At 40.0% G+C, this 17,587-nt stretch overlaps 1 protein-coding gene across 4 annotated transcripts; it reads left to right on the plus strand.

Moving 5' to 3' along the window:
* The first annotated feature begins 613 nt into the window (after nt 1–613).
* Nucleotides 614–17,283, plus strand: KYAT3 (kynurenine aminotransferase 3). 4 transcript variants are annotated; one of them, XM_033151645.1, is made up of 14 exons: nt 614–840; nt 3,868–3,968; nt 5,362–5,420; nt 6,284–6,428; nt 7,583–7,732; nt 8,785–8,871; nt 9,288–9,413; nt 9,500–9,620; nt 11,835–11,911; nt 12,886–12,975; nt 14,518–14,704; nt 15,294–15,367; nt 16,001–16,087; nt 16,950–17,283. In XM_033151645.1, exons 2-14 carry the CDS (start codon nt 3,870–3,872, stop codon nt 17,004–17,006), a joined length of 1,359 nt encoding a protein of 452 aa, XP_033007536.1. In that variant the 5' UTR covers nt 614–840; nt 3,868–3,869; the 3' UTR covers nt 17,007–17,283. The 4 variants fall into 4 exon arrangements, with proteins under 4 accessions (XP_033007536.1, XP_033007539.1, XP_033007537.1 ...); XM_033151646.1 differs by lacking the exon at nt 614–840 and adding an exon at nt 1,033–1,190; XM_033151648.1 differs by lacking the exon at nt 3,868–3,968 and having other exon boundaries at nt 821–840.
* Nucleotides 17,284–17,587: the final 304 nt, after the last annotated feature.

The following is a 17,587-nucleotide window of genomic DNA, read 5'->3' on the forward strand; positions in this document are numbered from 1 at the left end:
ATTTTTTTAAGGGGGAGCACATACCACACTCTGACACTGTGAGTGTGGGTGTGTGGAGTAGAGGAGAGCTTTATGGGGGGGGGGGAGGAAAAATAAACGCTAAACAGCAAAACAGCCAAGTGGTCATGGGTATAGCTTGCCCCCCAAATCAAGTAAATAAAAATACTTAACGAAAAGTAGAAATTGTAGAAAGATTTTGACAGATTTTTTCTGAGCACTTGGGGGGCGGGGTCGAAAGTAACTTAAAAAACAACCGTGGTTGAGACATTTCATTCCAAATCTGCCGGACAGAGGATGGTGACAGTTGGGTATCTTTCCCCCCTGCCCTAACCTAATGATGCAAATGGCATAGGAGGAGACAGAATAACATCATATATAAACAATAAAATGCTGTGAAAAACAAGATTTCCGACATACGCAAAATGCTGGAGCCGCAATGCTAAGGCAGAAATGCTTGAGCGGAGACAAAGGGCCTTCCTTCATACCCATGGTGGGAGCTTGGCCTGTTTCAAGAAGAAGCTTGATTAATAAAAATAATATTTTATTATTCCCTAGGCACTCTCTGCTCCTTTACCTAGTGCCTGCTGCATGTACAGAGATCAGCGAAGGTTGCAAATTGCCTGCGGGAGAGAAAATGCAGAACGGCGGCGGGACCCCCCGCTTTCCCCGAGGCCGCAGCCAAGCCGAGCCGCCCCACGGCTCCAGGAAACAACCGAGCGGCTCCTGCTCTCGCCGCGGCCTAGTTAGCCCCTCCTCCCCTGCTGCTTCGTCTTCTCCGCCTTTCGCCTAAAAAAACCAACAACACACAAAAAACCACGCCATATATCCGGGATAAGCGAGGTAAGCCAGTTGCCGCTTTCCTCCCCCCCCCCCGCCGCCGCCACGCGGCTGAGGGGAGATAGAAGGTGGAGGCCGTGCTCCGACCCGCCGCCGTCCTTTTCCTGAACTTTTCGCCCCGCCGGCTTCGGCTCGGCCGCCGCTAACGTGGCTTCTAGTCCCTTCACACGTTTAGATATGAGCGGAGGGAAAGAGGACAAAATGGCCTCGGGGGAGCCTCCTGGAAATAAGAGGATACCTGCACCTTCAGGAGGGAGGAGGCGAGAGACCCGGAGGCGGGCGAGGAAGGAGAAGACCCATAACTTTGAGGAGGGGACCAAAGGGCAGGGGAAGCCCGCGTGGTGGTAGCAGTAGTAAGGATAATAATAATAATTTTAATATTTTTCTCTCTGGAGGTGGAGGAAAGGAGTATTGGCAACGCTTCGTTTGGGCGGGTGAATCCTTCCTCCCCCCCCCCCCCCCGCCAAAAAACCCTCAGACTTAGGAGTTTGAATTAAGCAAATAATGTGATTTATTTAATAAATAATCTCAGAAGCTGGTGTTTAATTTTTAGGCAGGTGTGCTTGCCTTATGTGCACAATGAATGTGCCTGCCAACCTACTCTCCCCTGGAATCCTGGGAACTGTAGTTTAAGGGTGCTGTGAATTGTAGCTTTGCGAGGGGTACGGTGCTGGATGGAGGCCCCATGGCAGTCAAAATCTCGCCCCCCCCCCCGGCAAATTATCTCATAATAGATTAGAATTTTATTCCAAGATCAAATCAATATTATTTTGATCCTAAAAGGACCATCAAAGGCCCATAGGCCAGGATTGCCATATTTCAAAAAGTGAAAATTGGACAAAAAGGTTGCTGAGCTTTTTATTAGTTTTGCCCAATTGTTGAGCAAAAAAATCTCTGAGGGCTGCTTAATTTTTAGACAGGAGTGTTTGTCAGGGGTTCTTATGCTCTCAAGGAATGCACCTGCCAACCCACTCCCCCTGAATCCTGGGAACTGTAGTTTAAGGTTGCTGGGAATTGTAGCGACATTGGTTGTCATACTTTTGGATTTTCCTGGACATTCCACCTGCACACTGCTTTTGACTACAGTGGAAATTCCGGACATATGGCCGCCCTATACTCTGCCTATTTGATAACCCAGCACTGGAGGGGTAAACTTGTAGCTCCCAAGAAAGGGTTTAAGAAATTGAGGGAACATGGCCTGCTTCTAGGGTCTCCCTATTTTGTGCTGAGATTCAGTTTGCATATTGGCAATTTCAGGTTACGCAAGGGAAGTGGGTTTGGTGCTCGTGTGTGACAAAAAAAAATATTTCTAAAGAAATCGGACTTGTAGTAAGGAAAAGGTGTGGAGAAATGCACTTGAAGGTGTAGGATAACAATGGCTTGATGAGACATTGTATAGCCTCTCTTGCAAACCAATTGGAATGAATGTTCAGTAAACAGTGGACATCATATACCTGCTCAGCAAATCAGGATGAATACTCAGTAGATAGGTCATATGAAAGTGACCTAGATTATTGGATCCTAACCGTACTAAGTGTTTTTATTTTGGGTTACAGTCTCATAATGTAAATTTCCCTCAGTTTCTGGGGTGATGAATTTTACAGCTGGCTGTATTGCATAATGCATATAGTATCTCAAAGAAGTAGTTTAAAATATATTTTGATTCCAAAGCCTCAGTCAGTATAGCCAGTAGTTGGGGATGAGGGAGCTTTAGACCAGTGATTCCCCCCCCCCTTTTACCCATGTAACACTTGAAAATTGCTGAGGGTCTTGGAAGACAACTGAATTCTTTTTCTGCCTGTTGCAGCAATTGTGATGTGCTGTGCTAGATGCTGAAAATTTTCAATTGTATATTTCTTTTATTTCATATATATTGTATAAAGTATAGTATCAGAATAAAGAGAAGCAATAAAAATACAATTAACCAATATGTGATGGATGTGCCATCTCCTGTCTTCTGCCACAAATCTACAGACATGCTACAGAATGAATGGTGCTCACAGATGGTTGTTGGTCCACAGACCACAGTTTGGCAACCCTTGCTGTAGATCCACAACTTTCAGAAGGTCATAGTTCTCCCACTGGCAGTAGGCCATGGAAAACCTTGTGGGACGCCAGTGGCTTTGGAATAACTGGATCCAAAGTCCCCCGGGTCTCCCCAAGAGACTTGATTTTTGGGCTCTCAGCTGCACCAGCAAAAAACTGACACTTCTCAACTTCCACCCAGTCTGGTGCAAGCAGGATGGCTTCAGATGTGGATCTGCTGCTCTGCCTTGCTGATCCTGGCCAGGGATTAGGCTTGTTCTGAATAAACATGCATACTGACTGGTTTCTGTAATCTTAGAAACATAGTGATTTATACTTAGAGTACTGGCTGACCCAGTTGCAGGGATCAGGTAGTACTAAGCCTAAAATAGGAATGAAACCTTACCTAGATGTATGAGTATATGACATGTGTGATGACTTTCAAGTCCTCTGCTCCTAGTATCTAGCCTTAATATGTAAGGCTTATATCAACAGAAAGGGAGCAGGTGGTGCTGTGGTGTAAACCACTGAGCCTCTTGAGCTTGCTGATCAGAAGGTTGGTGGTTCAAGTCAGCGCGACGGGGTGAGCTCCCGTTGCTTGGTCCCAGCTTCTGCCAATCTAGAAGTTTGAAAGCACACCAGTGCAAGTAGATAAATAAGTACTGCTGCAGGGGGAAGGTAAATGGCGTTTCTGTGCACTCTGGCACTCTTTACGGTGTCCTGTTGCACCAGAAGTGGTATGGTCATGCTGGCCACATGACCCGGAAAGCTGTCTTTGGACAAATGCCAGCTCCCTCAGCCTGAAGCGAGATGAGCACCGCACCCCATAGTCAAGTTTGACTGGTCTTAACTGTCTGGGAGTCCTTTACCTTTACCTGTATCAACAGACATGCCACATAGGGATTTAAGTTACACTGAATAATAGTTATACAATTGTGGTCTGATATTTGGCACCATTGTTTTTGTGTAGTTGTTTCATTCACTTATAAACTTATTGTTATGCAGGCATGCTCTTTGCTCAGCAATGCTTCAGCTACCTTGGCACTAGAACATCACTACTGAAGATTACTTACCCTTTGAGATACTTCAGGGTTTCATCCTCTCCTGTATGTATTCCATATCCTCATAGCGTATGTGATTGTATGTGCATATTGCAGAAGGTATCAATTGGAACACTGTTGGCATTGACCATAAGTTAAAATAACAACAATTTTAGTAGTAGACCAGTATGGCTATATAGATGTGTCATTCTCTAAGTTACTGCAAGACTCTTGGTTGATTTAACTCTGAGAGATATGTTTAAAAAGAACCTTGGTAAAGGCAGCTTTTTTCTTTCTTTTGTTTCCCTTACCACCTGTAACAGCTCAAGCTACAACCTCCATCTTTTTTATTTATTACATTTCATAGAATCAGATGTAGAGGTCCGGAATGTGGAGTCATAAGGTTGGCTTGGGTATTAAAAAAATACTCTTGCCTCTCAGACATTTACGAAGCAGTTCAATATTTGGATTGAAAAATAGTGTTCTGGAGTATACATATACTGTATAGCCAGCATGGTAGAATGAAGGTCACCCAAACAGTGCTTCCTTTTATCTGGACTGCAGTTATGTCGCTTGGTGTGTGTTGAACATTCATATTCTTTACATATATGTTCCATTTGTCGAACAGCTTTGATGTTACTTTGGGGGATTTGTCACAATGAATTTTTTTTAATTGAAAAAACTTTAATACTATGATATTGTCTGTTACACCCTTTAAATATGTTGCTGGTACTTGAGTTTTGTGTCGGATAACCTTAGCTTTTAAAATAGTGGTTAAAAAACCCCTAGTTTTTAATAGATCCACAAAAATTCTAGGAAAACAAAGGAAGGGGGTTATTTTTTCTTTGGGAAAGTGGAAAAAACAGTTTTCCAGCTGTTCTTTGTTCAGGACGGACAGAGTAGCACAACCAGTGGGGTGTATTCTGTACCTAGCAGATTCTTTCCTCATATGATGGAGGGAACATAGAGCCAGGCGCAATAATCTTGTGAAAACAGATGGTATTACCTACACACAGGTTTTTATTAATCTGTCTTATGCACATAGCCTAGCCTTTGCAATTCTGCTCTGTCCGTTACTTTGACTTGTCTGTCTTTGAAAAACAACAAGATATATAAATCACATTTCCTGTACCCCTTTGCTCTCAAGTAAGTGCTAAAAGATTGTGCTCTGACATACATCTATGATATACTCTGTCTTTCCTGTACTGGGTTTGAATAGAACTTATATTTAATCTTAACCATTCTATTTAGTATCCTTGCATAGATTGGCATTTTGTCAAACATGTGTTGTAAGAGAATATTGGTTAATTGTTACATTGAACTGTGTTTGCAGTGCCTGTCAGTTTCATCAGCTTTAGAATGAACCACAAGGAGAAATGTCATGGATTGCCATAGTGTCCAACAATACAATACTTTGTAGTTCTAACAAGAATTATCCGTCTTTGATTCTTGTATGTAGACCATGACCTTCAAGCACAAAAATGCAAAACGAATTGAAGGGCTGGATAGCAATGTGTGGTAAGTAATTATTAATGAAAATGAATGAACGAATGAATAATGAAAATGTACTCTTTGTAGTTCATTTGTATGCTTTTCACCTACATTGCCAGCTGACCAGGTGCAGGGCCTGGGTGGGGGGCAGGGAGAGAAACCTCTTGGTCAGTGAAGCCAAGGGCTCCAGGCTTTTGTGTGCTCCTCCCTTCTATTCCCCTCTTCCCTACAAATGAATCCCTTTGTTCCTTATGTGGTTAAAAGATCTTGGATGAATCACAGTGAAAATTACTGGTTGTGCAGCCTGTGAGTCTGCAACAACTGTGCTAGGACAACAAATGTTTAAATAATTGGGGGGGGGTCAGTTTTAGCTAACAGGCTTAGATAAGGTGATTCTGGCTTTGTTTATGAGGCTATTTTGGTTCTAATTTGCTACATTTATAAAGAAGGAAAAATAAAATAAAAATCCTTTTGTCAACTGCGGGGAGGGTCAAATGTACTCTCAACAGCATTGGGGCGAAAACACAAAACCTGTTGTATTGGTCTTCCATAACTCAGTGTTCTAGGTGGTCCTCAACCAAGATGATGTATGAATTGCCCTTTGGTACTTCGGCAGTGGTTATGTCACGTCACGTGTTTCGGCTTAATAGATGTTACTGGGAATGGAGGATGAGGCACAGAAGCCATGTAACGCTTATGGCACCTAGTTCTAGCCTGAAAGCCTGACCTAGCACTAGATTAACTAATATCTGATTGAATGCTCTATGGGTGGTTTCCCACAGACCCATGTGTTCTATACTGTGTTTTTGATTTACCATGGATCCGAAATACTGTATTCTTCCCTGTAAATGTGTATGAAAAACCTTTGTAATAATTTCTTCCTTTCTTAGGGTGGAATTTACAAAAGTTGCTGCAGATCCCTCAATTGTTAATCTGGGACAAGGACTTCCAGATATATCTCCTCCTAACTATGTTAAAGAAGCATTAGCCAAAGCATCCTCTGTGGATATGCTGAACCAGTACACCCGGGGTTTTGTGAGTACATCTTAACGCTCTCTGAGAGGTTGCTTTAAATCAGTTGCATATCCAAATATTTTCTCATGGTTTCCACACGCGCCTTCTTCAGTTTGGATTCTTGGCCTGAATAGAAACACAGTAACCATAAATCTCTGAACAGTGGCCAATGTAAATATGGTCCAAAGAGGACTATAATAGGGCCAGGAGAACTGACTATGTAATTGAATCAAACTTCCCAATGTAATGTTATTACCGTATTAATCTATATAGTACATTTCAGCATACAGGGCACTACACTTTGGCTTTCTTGCACATAATGCTTAACCATGGTTTGGCATTATGAAGATGGGCCTCAAGGAGTAGTTCAAAAGATTTGACTTCTGTTTTTGATTAACTGCAGCGTCTTGTGATGTTCAACCCACACATACTGTGGTTAATCATTCGTTGAAACAAGCCAGCTTCAAATCATGGGTTATGAACCTGGCTTGTTTCAATAGACTGTAGTTAAAATGAAGCTGTTTGTCTGGACATTATGCTAAATTGCAATTAACTTAAAGCTTCCAATCTTCTTCTTGCAGCCGCATGGAGAAGGGAGCTGGGGGTGGGGGGAAGAGGACAGGAGCCTGAGGCTTGCTTTGGTTAATCCTTGTAACAAACCATGGTTTATATGCAAATACAGCCAATTCCTTTCTTGTTCTTTACCATGGTGCAATATGAGCATTCATCAGAAGGTAGTTACTCCTTCTGTTACTGACCCATGAATGGCAGTATAACTGCTTCTAGAAATTTATATGTCTTACGAACATTTTTGTTCCACATTATTTTTTCTTCAAAGGGTCACGGTCATAGATCCTTACTAATAGTGCACACAATTCCCAGCTTGTGATCTTGCACAAAGACTCCTATTCAGTGGAACGCTGGCTGTGCAGAAGAGATTCCATGTGAACTGTGCCTTGTATTGTTTTTCTTGTTCAGCTCAGTATAGAAGGTTCTCTCCTAGACGTGATGACAGTTTCTAATTGTTTAAACCTTTCGAATGGTATGTCTAATTGGGTAACTTTGTTTTGTGCATCAGCCATACTAGATTTTGCTAACAGACAATACTGTATTATTAGTCAGTTGTTTGTTATTAACTGGCATACGAGTCTATATATTTTATTTTGCATTCATAGGGACATCCTTCGTTGGTGAAAGTCTTGTCCCAAGTGTATGAAAAAGTTTGTGGAAGAAAGATTGATCCATACACTGATATCCTGGTGACAGTAGGGGGATATGGATCTCTGTTCAGTGCAGTGCAGGGACTCGTTGAAGTAGAAGATGAAGTAAGTTTTGTGATGCATCCCAGAATAAAAATAACTCTCTTCTATGAAAACACACACACCCCTTAGAACATGGGTAGCATTCCATTAGTAAGTGATCAAGCCTACTCAGAAATCCATTTCCTTGGCAATTTGATGGTTTATTGAAGGGTAGAGAGCTGATTTTTGTTAGTCTTGGTTGAATAAGAAATCAACTTTGAAGCGGGGCTTTTTTTTTACCTGCCAGATTCCTATGCCTTTAAGAGTATGTTGATGCAGCTTAATTTAGCAGATGAAGGATTTCTTGGCATCGGGATAAAGTTATAGAAAAAGCCTCAGCTGCTTAACTATTGTGCATTAGGTTGCTGTTGAAGGCAGGATAAAGGGACTAGTGTTGTTCTTTAAGCAACTGTATGTCTGAGATGAATTGTCCATCAATCTACCACTTAATTATCAACCTGTTGTAAATTAGCTTCCTTGGCTACTCCCCAGTACAGCTGAAAAAAATCCTAGGTACTTCTCCTTTCAGGTGCCTAGAACGAAGGTCCTGAACCCTTCAAAACTTGAAATATTTCCCAACTTCAAACCCTGTTCTTTTTTCTTGAGTTGTATAAGTTTTTCAATAATGGGGATCTATAAGCACTTAGGGTAGGGTGGGCTTTAAATCAAATTAAATACCCTGCCTCATTTGGAGTAAAATTAGCAATGAAGTGATAGATAGCTACCTTCTGATATTTTGTCTTTTCACTTTTGCTTTATGTGTCTCCCTCATTCCTTCAGTTCTGCTGCCATTCTTATAAATCTTCACTTATTTCCTATTATCCCCAGCACACAAAAGCAGTCACTGTGAAGTAACAGTGGCTGTGGTATTTACAGATATACTTAAGAGTTTTAGCTTTTAATCTAAAATACTACCCTGTGTTAGTTGACAAGAAATACTTCTTTTAATGCAATGTGCTTTCCTAAATATATAGAATTAGCATTGTATCAGATCAAATGCGGGTTCTGTCTTTGAAGAAAGGTATAATATCATTTTGTAATTTCTTGCTTATAGCTTACCTATATGTTTACTTTAGGTGATAATAATAGAACCCTTCTTTGACTGTTATGAGCCAATGGTGAGGATGGCAGGAGCCAAGCCTGTTTTTATACCCTTGAGATACGTGAGTGTGTTCAGAATATTATTATAATCAGAGTTTATTTAGATAGGGGAATGAAGAGAGGTGTTGCACCTTGCAGTTTTTCATAATGAAGGTTATTTCTTCCCTATGTTACTCTGCTTTGTGTGCTCAGTGAGAAACAGAATGGATTCAGTAAACAGAATAATAGCAACAAGAAAGCAATGCCTCCCAAAAGTCCAGAATTAAATGATAGCACCCCAAATAGGAGATGGGTTTCAATAATTTAACTTAAGATTGCTCGGTGGCCTTGCTTTAAATGTGATCAGAATTTGAGATTTCTATGCAGTTTACTCATGTATTTTGTATAGTTGAATGATTCTTAGGATGAGACCACTAGTGGAATGTTTAAAGAAAGTTTAATTTCAATCTAATAAAACATCTTTTTTCCTATAACTCAGAGACCTGCAGCTGGAGAGACTGCATCTAGTGCGGACTGGGTCTTGGATCCTGCTGAACTTGCAAGTAAATTTAATTGCAAGACGAAAGCTATTATATTGAATAACCCTCACAATCCTATAGGAAAGGTGAGATTCCTGTTTTTAAATCTGCCTGCTAAATGTTATAAAATGTCGGCTCTGACGATATTTCTTTCTTTCCCTTTCTATTTTAGGTCTATACGAAAGAAGAGCTCCAGATAATTGCTGATCTCTGTATTAAATACGACACCCTGTGCATCAGTGATGAAGTATATGAATGGCTGGTATACACTGGCAATAAACACATTAAGATAGGTACTGAATTGGTATGGTAGTCAGTGGGAAACGTATGTGTACATTTCATTCAAGTTGCTCCTTCTTTCACATGTATAAAAATAGTTCCTATTCCTTGTTGAGTTTAAAGTTACAACTAACCTGAGAGAGCTACATGCATTGTTTTGATTATCACCCAGTCCTCCTAAAATATTTTCTGCCCCTTCAGTTTGGTATAATCTATATCCTTGATAAGTATAATGCCCACTACTTCTTCAAAATTTTGAAGATGTTGATCTGCAATGGACCCATCACTGAGCCTTTGAAAATTAAGCAGGGTGCATTCTTCCAGTTCGGAAACCACCAGCATTTTGAGATGTGTTAGTTTGTAGACTGGAAATGAGCAGTATTGTTGCCAGATTAAAATTAGATATTCTATAAAAGCCCATTAATAGTATTTTGAAGACTAGCTATAATTATGAAGTATAAGACTATATCACTTTATTAAAATGAATTACTTTTGTATTTCTCAATTTACAGCTCCCATGTTTGACATGTAATTTCCTACTGATCTTAATATCTGTACAGTCTTGAATGTTCATTTAAAATCACTTGTATGTAAGTGGTCATATGTATGAGCACTTTGGATGCCTTAATGCATCTCTGTCCTCCAATGGACCTTGGCGGGAATGAAGAAAAAAAAAATCTATTATTTCAGTTGCATACTCATCTCATTATATGGGAGAAGTGCATTCCTGATGGACACTGGCATTTTTATCACCCAGCAGATAATATGTACAAAACGCTCTGCTAAACAATTCAATATATAGCATTTGGCCAACAGTGCTTTTTTTGTTTGCTCACTTTTAAGCAGATCCCCAAAACAGTTTTCCAATCTGTTGTTGAAACCTACAAACCATTAAACCTACATGCAAGTGACAGTTATTTTATAAACTAAGCAGAACTCTTTTCTCCCAAGAAACCTTATTTTCTCTAGCTTGTATAACATGCACATAAAGATTGTGCAAAGAGGAGAACACAAATCCTCTCCCAAGAGGCAGAGATGTTCTTCTATTAAGCTTCACGTATTCCATCAGCTGAAATGACACATCGCTCGTGAAAAATGTGAAATGAATATTGCATCAATTTACAGCCTCTGGTGGTGGCTCTCTAATATTTATCTAATAGAGGTTGCCAGTGATATATCATAAAATCAGCATAATATTTGTGCTGTCATCTAGGCAGTTTCCTTTGGTATAGAACACTTCGTCATTTCTTTTATCTAGCTTGTGCAAAACAGGAGCTTCATGTGACTAATGATTAGAGTTCCACTGACAGATTTAAAGATTGCATATTGTAAGCAAGGATTCTTCTGGCGTCTTAACAGGCATACGGGTAGTGCTTATTTGGGTAATATGTATGTATGTAGCCTTACTAATAGTTCTTGGTGCTTGCTGAGATACAAAAATACATTCTATTCTTCTGTGGCTTAATACAATGAAGGTGTTTGTCCTTTGTTCACAAAATATTTATTCTAAAAGTCACCTGATTGATTGTGTGACTCCCCAGCCAACTTCTGAAAATGAGTTGGCTAGCTGTTTGCTCCACAAATTCATAATCTCTTGTTTTGTTTTAGATTTGCTAAATTTAATTGCAGCCCTTGGTGATGGCTGGAATTCATCACAGAACTGCGCATTACAGAATGTGTTCCCTTCTCCTTGTCTGCAGCACATAGCATCATTGCAGCACATAGCATTACTTGTGAGGGCTGGACAACCTGATGATGCCACACCATGAGTTAATGCTGCCTCACCTATAACTTGTACCCCCGCCCTAATATGGATTGCAGGAAAATACTTTTACGGGTTTTTTATTTATTTATTTTGGATGTGTGTGTATTTTGTGTGCTACACCATTATATGGGATTTAGGGACAATTTTACTCCTTCAGTTCAATACCAAAAACAAAGAGCTCATCTGAATGACCTGATAAAATGGTTGAGACCTCTCTCTGGTGTGGACATACCTTCATGTGCCACAAGATGCCTGAATGAGGGTGTGAGTAAAGGAACAATGTGCTTTCAGTACATACCCATTTAGTTTGAACATAATGAAGCCAGCTTCATACTTATCCAAAAGAATATATGTTCCTTTGTAGGATGCATTAAAACATACCTATTTATTTTTAGAGAGGTAAAGCTTGTTAGCTCCATTCATATGTACTTAACTCTTGATCCTTTTCTTTCTTTTTTCACAGCTACTTTGCCTGGAATGTGGGAAAGAACAGTAACTGTAGGAAGTGCTGGGAAAACATACAGTGTAACTGGTTGGAAGGTAAGTGAACTGAGTAAGACATAATGCAAATGAAGAATCATATACATTAAAGTACCGCTGTGTTGATGTACCATGGAGGAGGAGATCATTTGCAAGTGTGCACAAGCTATACGAAACATGTGCAGAATCTGTATTAAAAATTAACCCCTGACATTATAGAAATTCTAGATGCCGTGCATACAGGAGATTCCACTCAGAACTTAGAAATCCTATTGTTTACATTTTGAACAGGTGGTCAGTATGTACGTTGTAAGCAATAAGCCTTTCCAGTTTGCACATCTTTTGAAGACCTTGTGCTTGCTATGCCAGTTCCAATGTTAGATGTAGAAGGTAGTGGTTGCTGAGGGCAAGTTTTGCATGACAAAATCAGGCCAGGATCCAACAAACTACAAGGAGACATCTGCAGGTGCACTAAGCTCTTTTGGACTTCTTATCCCCACTGCCTGACTGAAAAGGCATCATAAAATGTTGGGGGCTTCCCCAACACAGGAAAATGCACGTGGGGTTTCATCTAGAAATAGAACCATGTAAAGTCCCATTTGTGTATGCAAACATACTTTAGGCATGGCTATGCAGCTCTTTTGGAAGCAGAGTTAGGCAACCGCATGCTGTAACTTAAATATTGTGCGTCTTTTCGTAATTTTTATTTTGTGAAAACTATAAATACAATATGTATACACAAACAGGCTCCTGCACAGTTAAATAAATGCACCAATGCTTAATTTTCATTTTTCTTGGCAGAGATTTATTTTAATTGCAGAGCAGCCTTTTAAATAGGGACACATCTTGCTGCCCCTGAGGAATAATTATCTAAGCCAGGCAGGAAATCTTTAATAAACTGGAAGAGATGCCCCCCCTTTAAGTTTGTCAGTAGTCCACCAGTTTAAAATGTGATTATTTCCATGTTTCCCAACTTTTATAAATGTTAAGTAAACAGCCAGATATTTGTTACAATTTATTTCTTTTTGTTGAAGCTTGGCTGGTCTGTTGGTCCCCAACATCTGATAAAGCATTTGCAGGTGGTTCAACAAAATACACTCTATACATGCCCAACTCCGTTACAGGTAGGTACCAAGGCATGCAAAAGGTATTGTAAAGAGCGTGATACAGTGTAGCAGGTTTGAGCCACTAAACATCATTAGAAATTGGCTAATAAGGAATGTGTTTGTGGGAATTGTAGATGAAATTAACACTTGAGCATGTAGATCCAATGTAGATTAGCATCTGAATGTCAGTAATTTGGACATTCCGTTATTAGCAGGAAAACAGCAGACACAATTGATGGGAGTTGGGATGAGTGATTGCCATTGTATATAATACATACTGCCATGCATCTGATGTGTAGTAAGATTCTCCTTACTGCTTGGCAGGATGACACGGACAACTGCCTTATGCAGTGGTTACCTGGACCCTGGTGAAAGTTACTGTTTGGCAAATGTTTGTCTCTGTGCATCCTTTGGCTAGATTGTTTTCAGATCAAGGGTTTTCTATACTTTGTGGTAAGAATGGAAGGATATCACCCATCCTCCCACCCCTGTCCACCTCTTTCCCCCCTTTTCTTCCCAGTGTCTCAACAAATGAAACTGATTTGTAAAAATGATACATGTAAAAAATATGAGAGAGAGACATTGCACATACTTTTGTAAATCAAGAAATCTTTAATAAAAATACTTCAAACACAAAAAAGAAAAAAAAAGAATGGAAGGATATTTAGTAGATCTGTAGACTTCATTCTCATTTGTGTTTATTATTAATTAATTACATTGTATACCGCCCTTCATCCGAAGATCTCAGGCATAAGAACAAGAATAAAACCACAAAGTGCGTAATAATAATAATAAGTACAAAAAGAAAACAATACCCCCCAACGCATATAAAAGGACCTAGACTGTTATTCAGCCAAAGGCCTGGTTCAAGAGGAACGTTTTTGCCTAGCGCCTAAAGATGTATAATGAAGGTGCCAGATTAATCTCCCCGGGGAGAGCATTCTACAAGCAGGGAGCCACTTAGAAAAGGCCTGTTCTTGTGTTGCCATCCTCTGGACCTCTCATGGAGGAGGCATATGAAAAAAGGCCTCAGAAAGACCTCAGATGATGATCACAGAGTCTTGTCAGTTTATATGGGGAGATGCGGTACTTGAGGTATTGCAACCCTGAACCATTTAGGAAAAGGAATGATAAATTCTTTATAATTTATGTCATTATTAAAGCATTAAACATTAAAAAAATCAGATACACATTACTGAATTAATAACTGAGAATGAAGGTATATGACTTTTTAAAACCTCATACTTGAAATATATCTATTTTAGTGATAGATGTGTATCCAGCAATTTTAGAAGCATTTCTATCTGCCTTCCTCCCTTGACTGCTAAACCCAATTGACAATCTTATTTTTACTCTTCACTGACTTTCTATTTTACTGCAATGATCTGCTTTATTATGGAAAAACTGGTAATTGGATTCTAGAGATCTGAGCATTTCTTTAAATACAGCATTTCTTATTAAAAGTGAATCTTCACAAGGTCTGCTTTGTTTCTGCCGCTTGTTGATAATGTGCTTAAATGTGTGTGTCCTCCCCCTTTCTTTCCTGATTTGAATTTTCAGGAAGCTGTGGCACAAGCCTTTTTGATAGACTTGAAGCGCATGGATGACCCAGAGTGCTACTTCTATTCTTTGCCTAGAGAGCTGGAAGACAAACGGAACCGAATGGCTCGCATGCTCCTGGGAGTTGGGCTGAAACCTGTTGTTCCAGAGGGAGGATACTTTATGATTGTCGACGTGTCTACATTAAGTAAGTGACGATTTTATTCTATGGCCGGAAAGGGGGTGACGACCCAGTACTGAAGCTGGGAGAAATGTACTATGAGTAAAGGGTGGGCTACAGTGTGTATGTTTTCTGTTCTGAGTAACAAATATTTTCACAAACATGGTAGGTGTCCTGCACTTACAGCAGAACTAGGCAGTAATTACAGCTTCTTGTTGTGTTGCCCTTTTTCAATCTGTAAGTGAGACCTACCTGTGTGGTTCCCCACCACCACAAGCAGTCAGTGAAATGGAACAGGCTAACGACTTCATGTGAATTTTTCATTACAGAGAAAAGGGTTGTGTGCCATTGGTAGCAGACCCTTTTTATTGTAATGTCTAGCTCTCCCCTTAGAATGCAGCTTAAGAGCAAAATCTTGGTACTCTGGGGAGCAGTCCTGGGGAAAGAGAAGTGCAATAGCAGATCTTGCACTTTTGATCTTACCCTGGGCTCCAGATCCTTTCCATCTACTGTTCTGTAAAAAAATCTCTGCTGAAGTGCCCATACTGGGTAATGCCTTTCTTTTGAAAAATTGCAGCTCTTATGGTGTTTTTCACCTCTTCTTTTTGTTTTAAAGATGTAGATCTGTCTGACATGGAAAAAGATAAACCTTATGATTATAAATTTGTTAAATGGATGATAAAATCTAAGGTAAGGATTGGTTTCATTTCTCCCTCCTACTCTTTTTGCTCAAATAACTGTGTTTTAATTCTAACATCTTAAGTGAAACTGTAAAACAGGTGGCCCTGATGTAGGGGATTGTGTGCTCATTGGAAGGCTGAATACCCATTGCTAGGCTTGCAGATCTCTTCCCTGCTTCAGGAGAGATATAAGCCCTTTGCTGACATCTGCTCTCTGGGATTTGCCTTTGCTAGGCCAGTCTGTGGCCTAGACACAATCACTACTTGAAGTTCAGCTCCTTTGCTAGGAAGATGAGGGCAAACTGCTAGCCCAGGGTGCTTCCAGAATGCAACATTCCTACATGGAAAGCACTTCTGTGCTTGAAGCAGTGAAGGAAATACTGTGGCAATCTGTTTGTAGCTTAATTCTGCTTCCCAGACCATGCACATAAAAATCCCCCCATGTGAAATGTTCATCCATGATAGTACAATGCTATATCTTGCACATGGGAATTTTGTTAATGTTTGACATGACATTAATTAAGCTCTTAGGCTGTAGCCTTTAAACTGTCACAAAGATAGTTACTAGAGCTTCCAAGAGCTAAGGTTTAAGCTGTTTTAATGTACCTGGTGAGCATGCAATTGTGCTTTGTGCTTTTTAAAGAAACTGTCAGCTATTCCTCTCACCTCCTTTTGCGGCCCTGAGACCAAAGAACAGTTTGAAAAGTACATACGGTTTTGCTTCATCAAAGTAAGTTCTATAGCATGTGCTTAAATAAAGCTTAATTGTTTAAGTCTTAGCAGGGTTGTTTGTTTCTATTAGTACCAAAACTTTGATCTTCTCCTTTCACTTTTAAGCAGTTAAAATAACTTTTTGATATTGCTTCTAATAATAATTTCTTAGGGTATGATCATATTTTACATCAATGCGGGCAACCTCTTCTCAATCAAGGAGTAATCTGGATATCATTAAAATTAATTTCATTTACTCCCGTCATCCTCTTCCCTCCCCATTTTCTTCCTCCTGCAACCCACATGAAATTAGGCTGAGAGACACAAGTTGTCCACCCCTGATCTACATAGTGCTTTTTTCTAAATAGTCACAGCCCAGTATTGCAAATAGTCCTGAAACCTAGGCCAGTGTGAGTAGCAGTTTGTGAATGAGCTGAGTTTTTAACTAGGAAACCTCTACTTCATGCTGTGAGCCATGATATGCTGGCTTCCCTTTATTTTTTCAGGGATGTGACGATAGTTAAAATAAACTTTTCCTCTGCTCCACAGATTGACAACTAGATTGGCTGGGTGCCAAATGCTGTATTGCCATAGGAGTGGCGGACCAGGTGTCCCTGAGTGCATCTCAACCTCACCAAACCATAGCTAGAGTTTATTGCTGGGGGAATGGGGCACATTGTGGATGTTAGCCACTGGGTAGACATATGCAGGTATTTGCCTACTCCAAACTCATGTGAGCATACATGCCACAAAAAGTACCTAATGAAGTTGTTAGAAGTGTGCTTCTGTGGATTTGCAATCTTCTAGCAGTAAATTGTCTTACGCACGTGAAGAATATTTCAGTTTCAATTTTTAACTTTTATTGTGTTCATTGTTGACAGAAAGACAGCACATTGGATGCAGCAGAAGTGATCCTGAAGAACTGGAAGAAACATTGACCCAGAACTTAACCTCTTCTGCCATTTCTAAAAATATATGCTCAGTCATACATTTATAACTAGACCTAGAATTTCACATTTCAGGTTACGCTTTCTAAATTGCACTGTGCTGCCATCTGCTGGATATTTAATATTAATCATGTGATCCAAAATACTAGTTTTGACATTGTAAAAATTATAGTCTGCTTTCCAAAATATTCAGTGGAAACCTTTTCCAGCAATCTTCTTTTCTTCTTTCCTAAACACACTGAAGTAAAATTTGTGCAGGCTACATCCACCATAGCCCTGTTCTGCGACTTGTACAAATTGTCAATGCGTTTATTACACCGCTTTGGGTTTCTTTTTGTCAAACAGCAGCTTTTCTGCAATCCAGGCAAAATACTGTATGAGAATATTGAGTGTGGATTTCTGGGCAAGGTCCTTGCTGTACATGGCTTGGCCAGCCAAGGGCATAGCATAGTAGCAGAGGAAAGGCAGCACGGATGGGCATGGGAGCTAGGCATTGGAACAGGCAGTCTTTTCATTCAGTTGTATTGCTCATGATTAAACACGCACACATGATTAAACACACACACACACAG

Source organism: Lacerta agilis, chromosome 6 (assembly GCF_009819535.1).
Source record: "Lacerta agilis isolate rLacAgi1 chromosome 6, rLacAgi1.pri, whole genome shotgun sequence".
In the NCBI taxonomy this organism is placed as follows: Eukaryota; Metazoa; Chordata; class Lepidosauria; order Squamata; family Lacertidae; genus Lacerta; species Lacerta agilis.

What these genes read in the sequence shown, in the direction of transcription:
- KYAT3 (XM_033151645.1), top strand. Translation starts at nt 3,870, where the DNA reads ATGCTCTTTGCTCAGCAATGCTTCAGCTACCTTGGCACTAGAACATCA. An exon ending in ACCAGTACACCCGGGGTTTT is followed by an intron (nt 6,429 to 7,582) that starts GTGAGTACATCT and finishes TTGCATTCATAG; the next exon opens with GGACATCCTTCGTTGGTGAA. An exon ending in TTTTTATACCCTTGAGATAC is followed by an intron (nt 8,872 to 9,287) that starts GTGAGTGTGTTC and finishes CCTATAACTCAG; the next exon opens with AGACCTGCAGCTGGAGAGAC.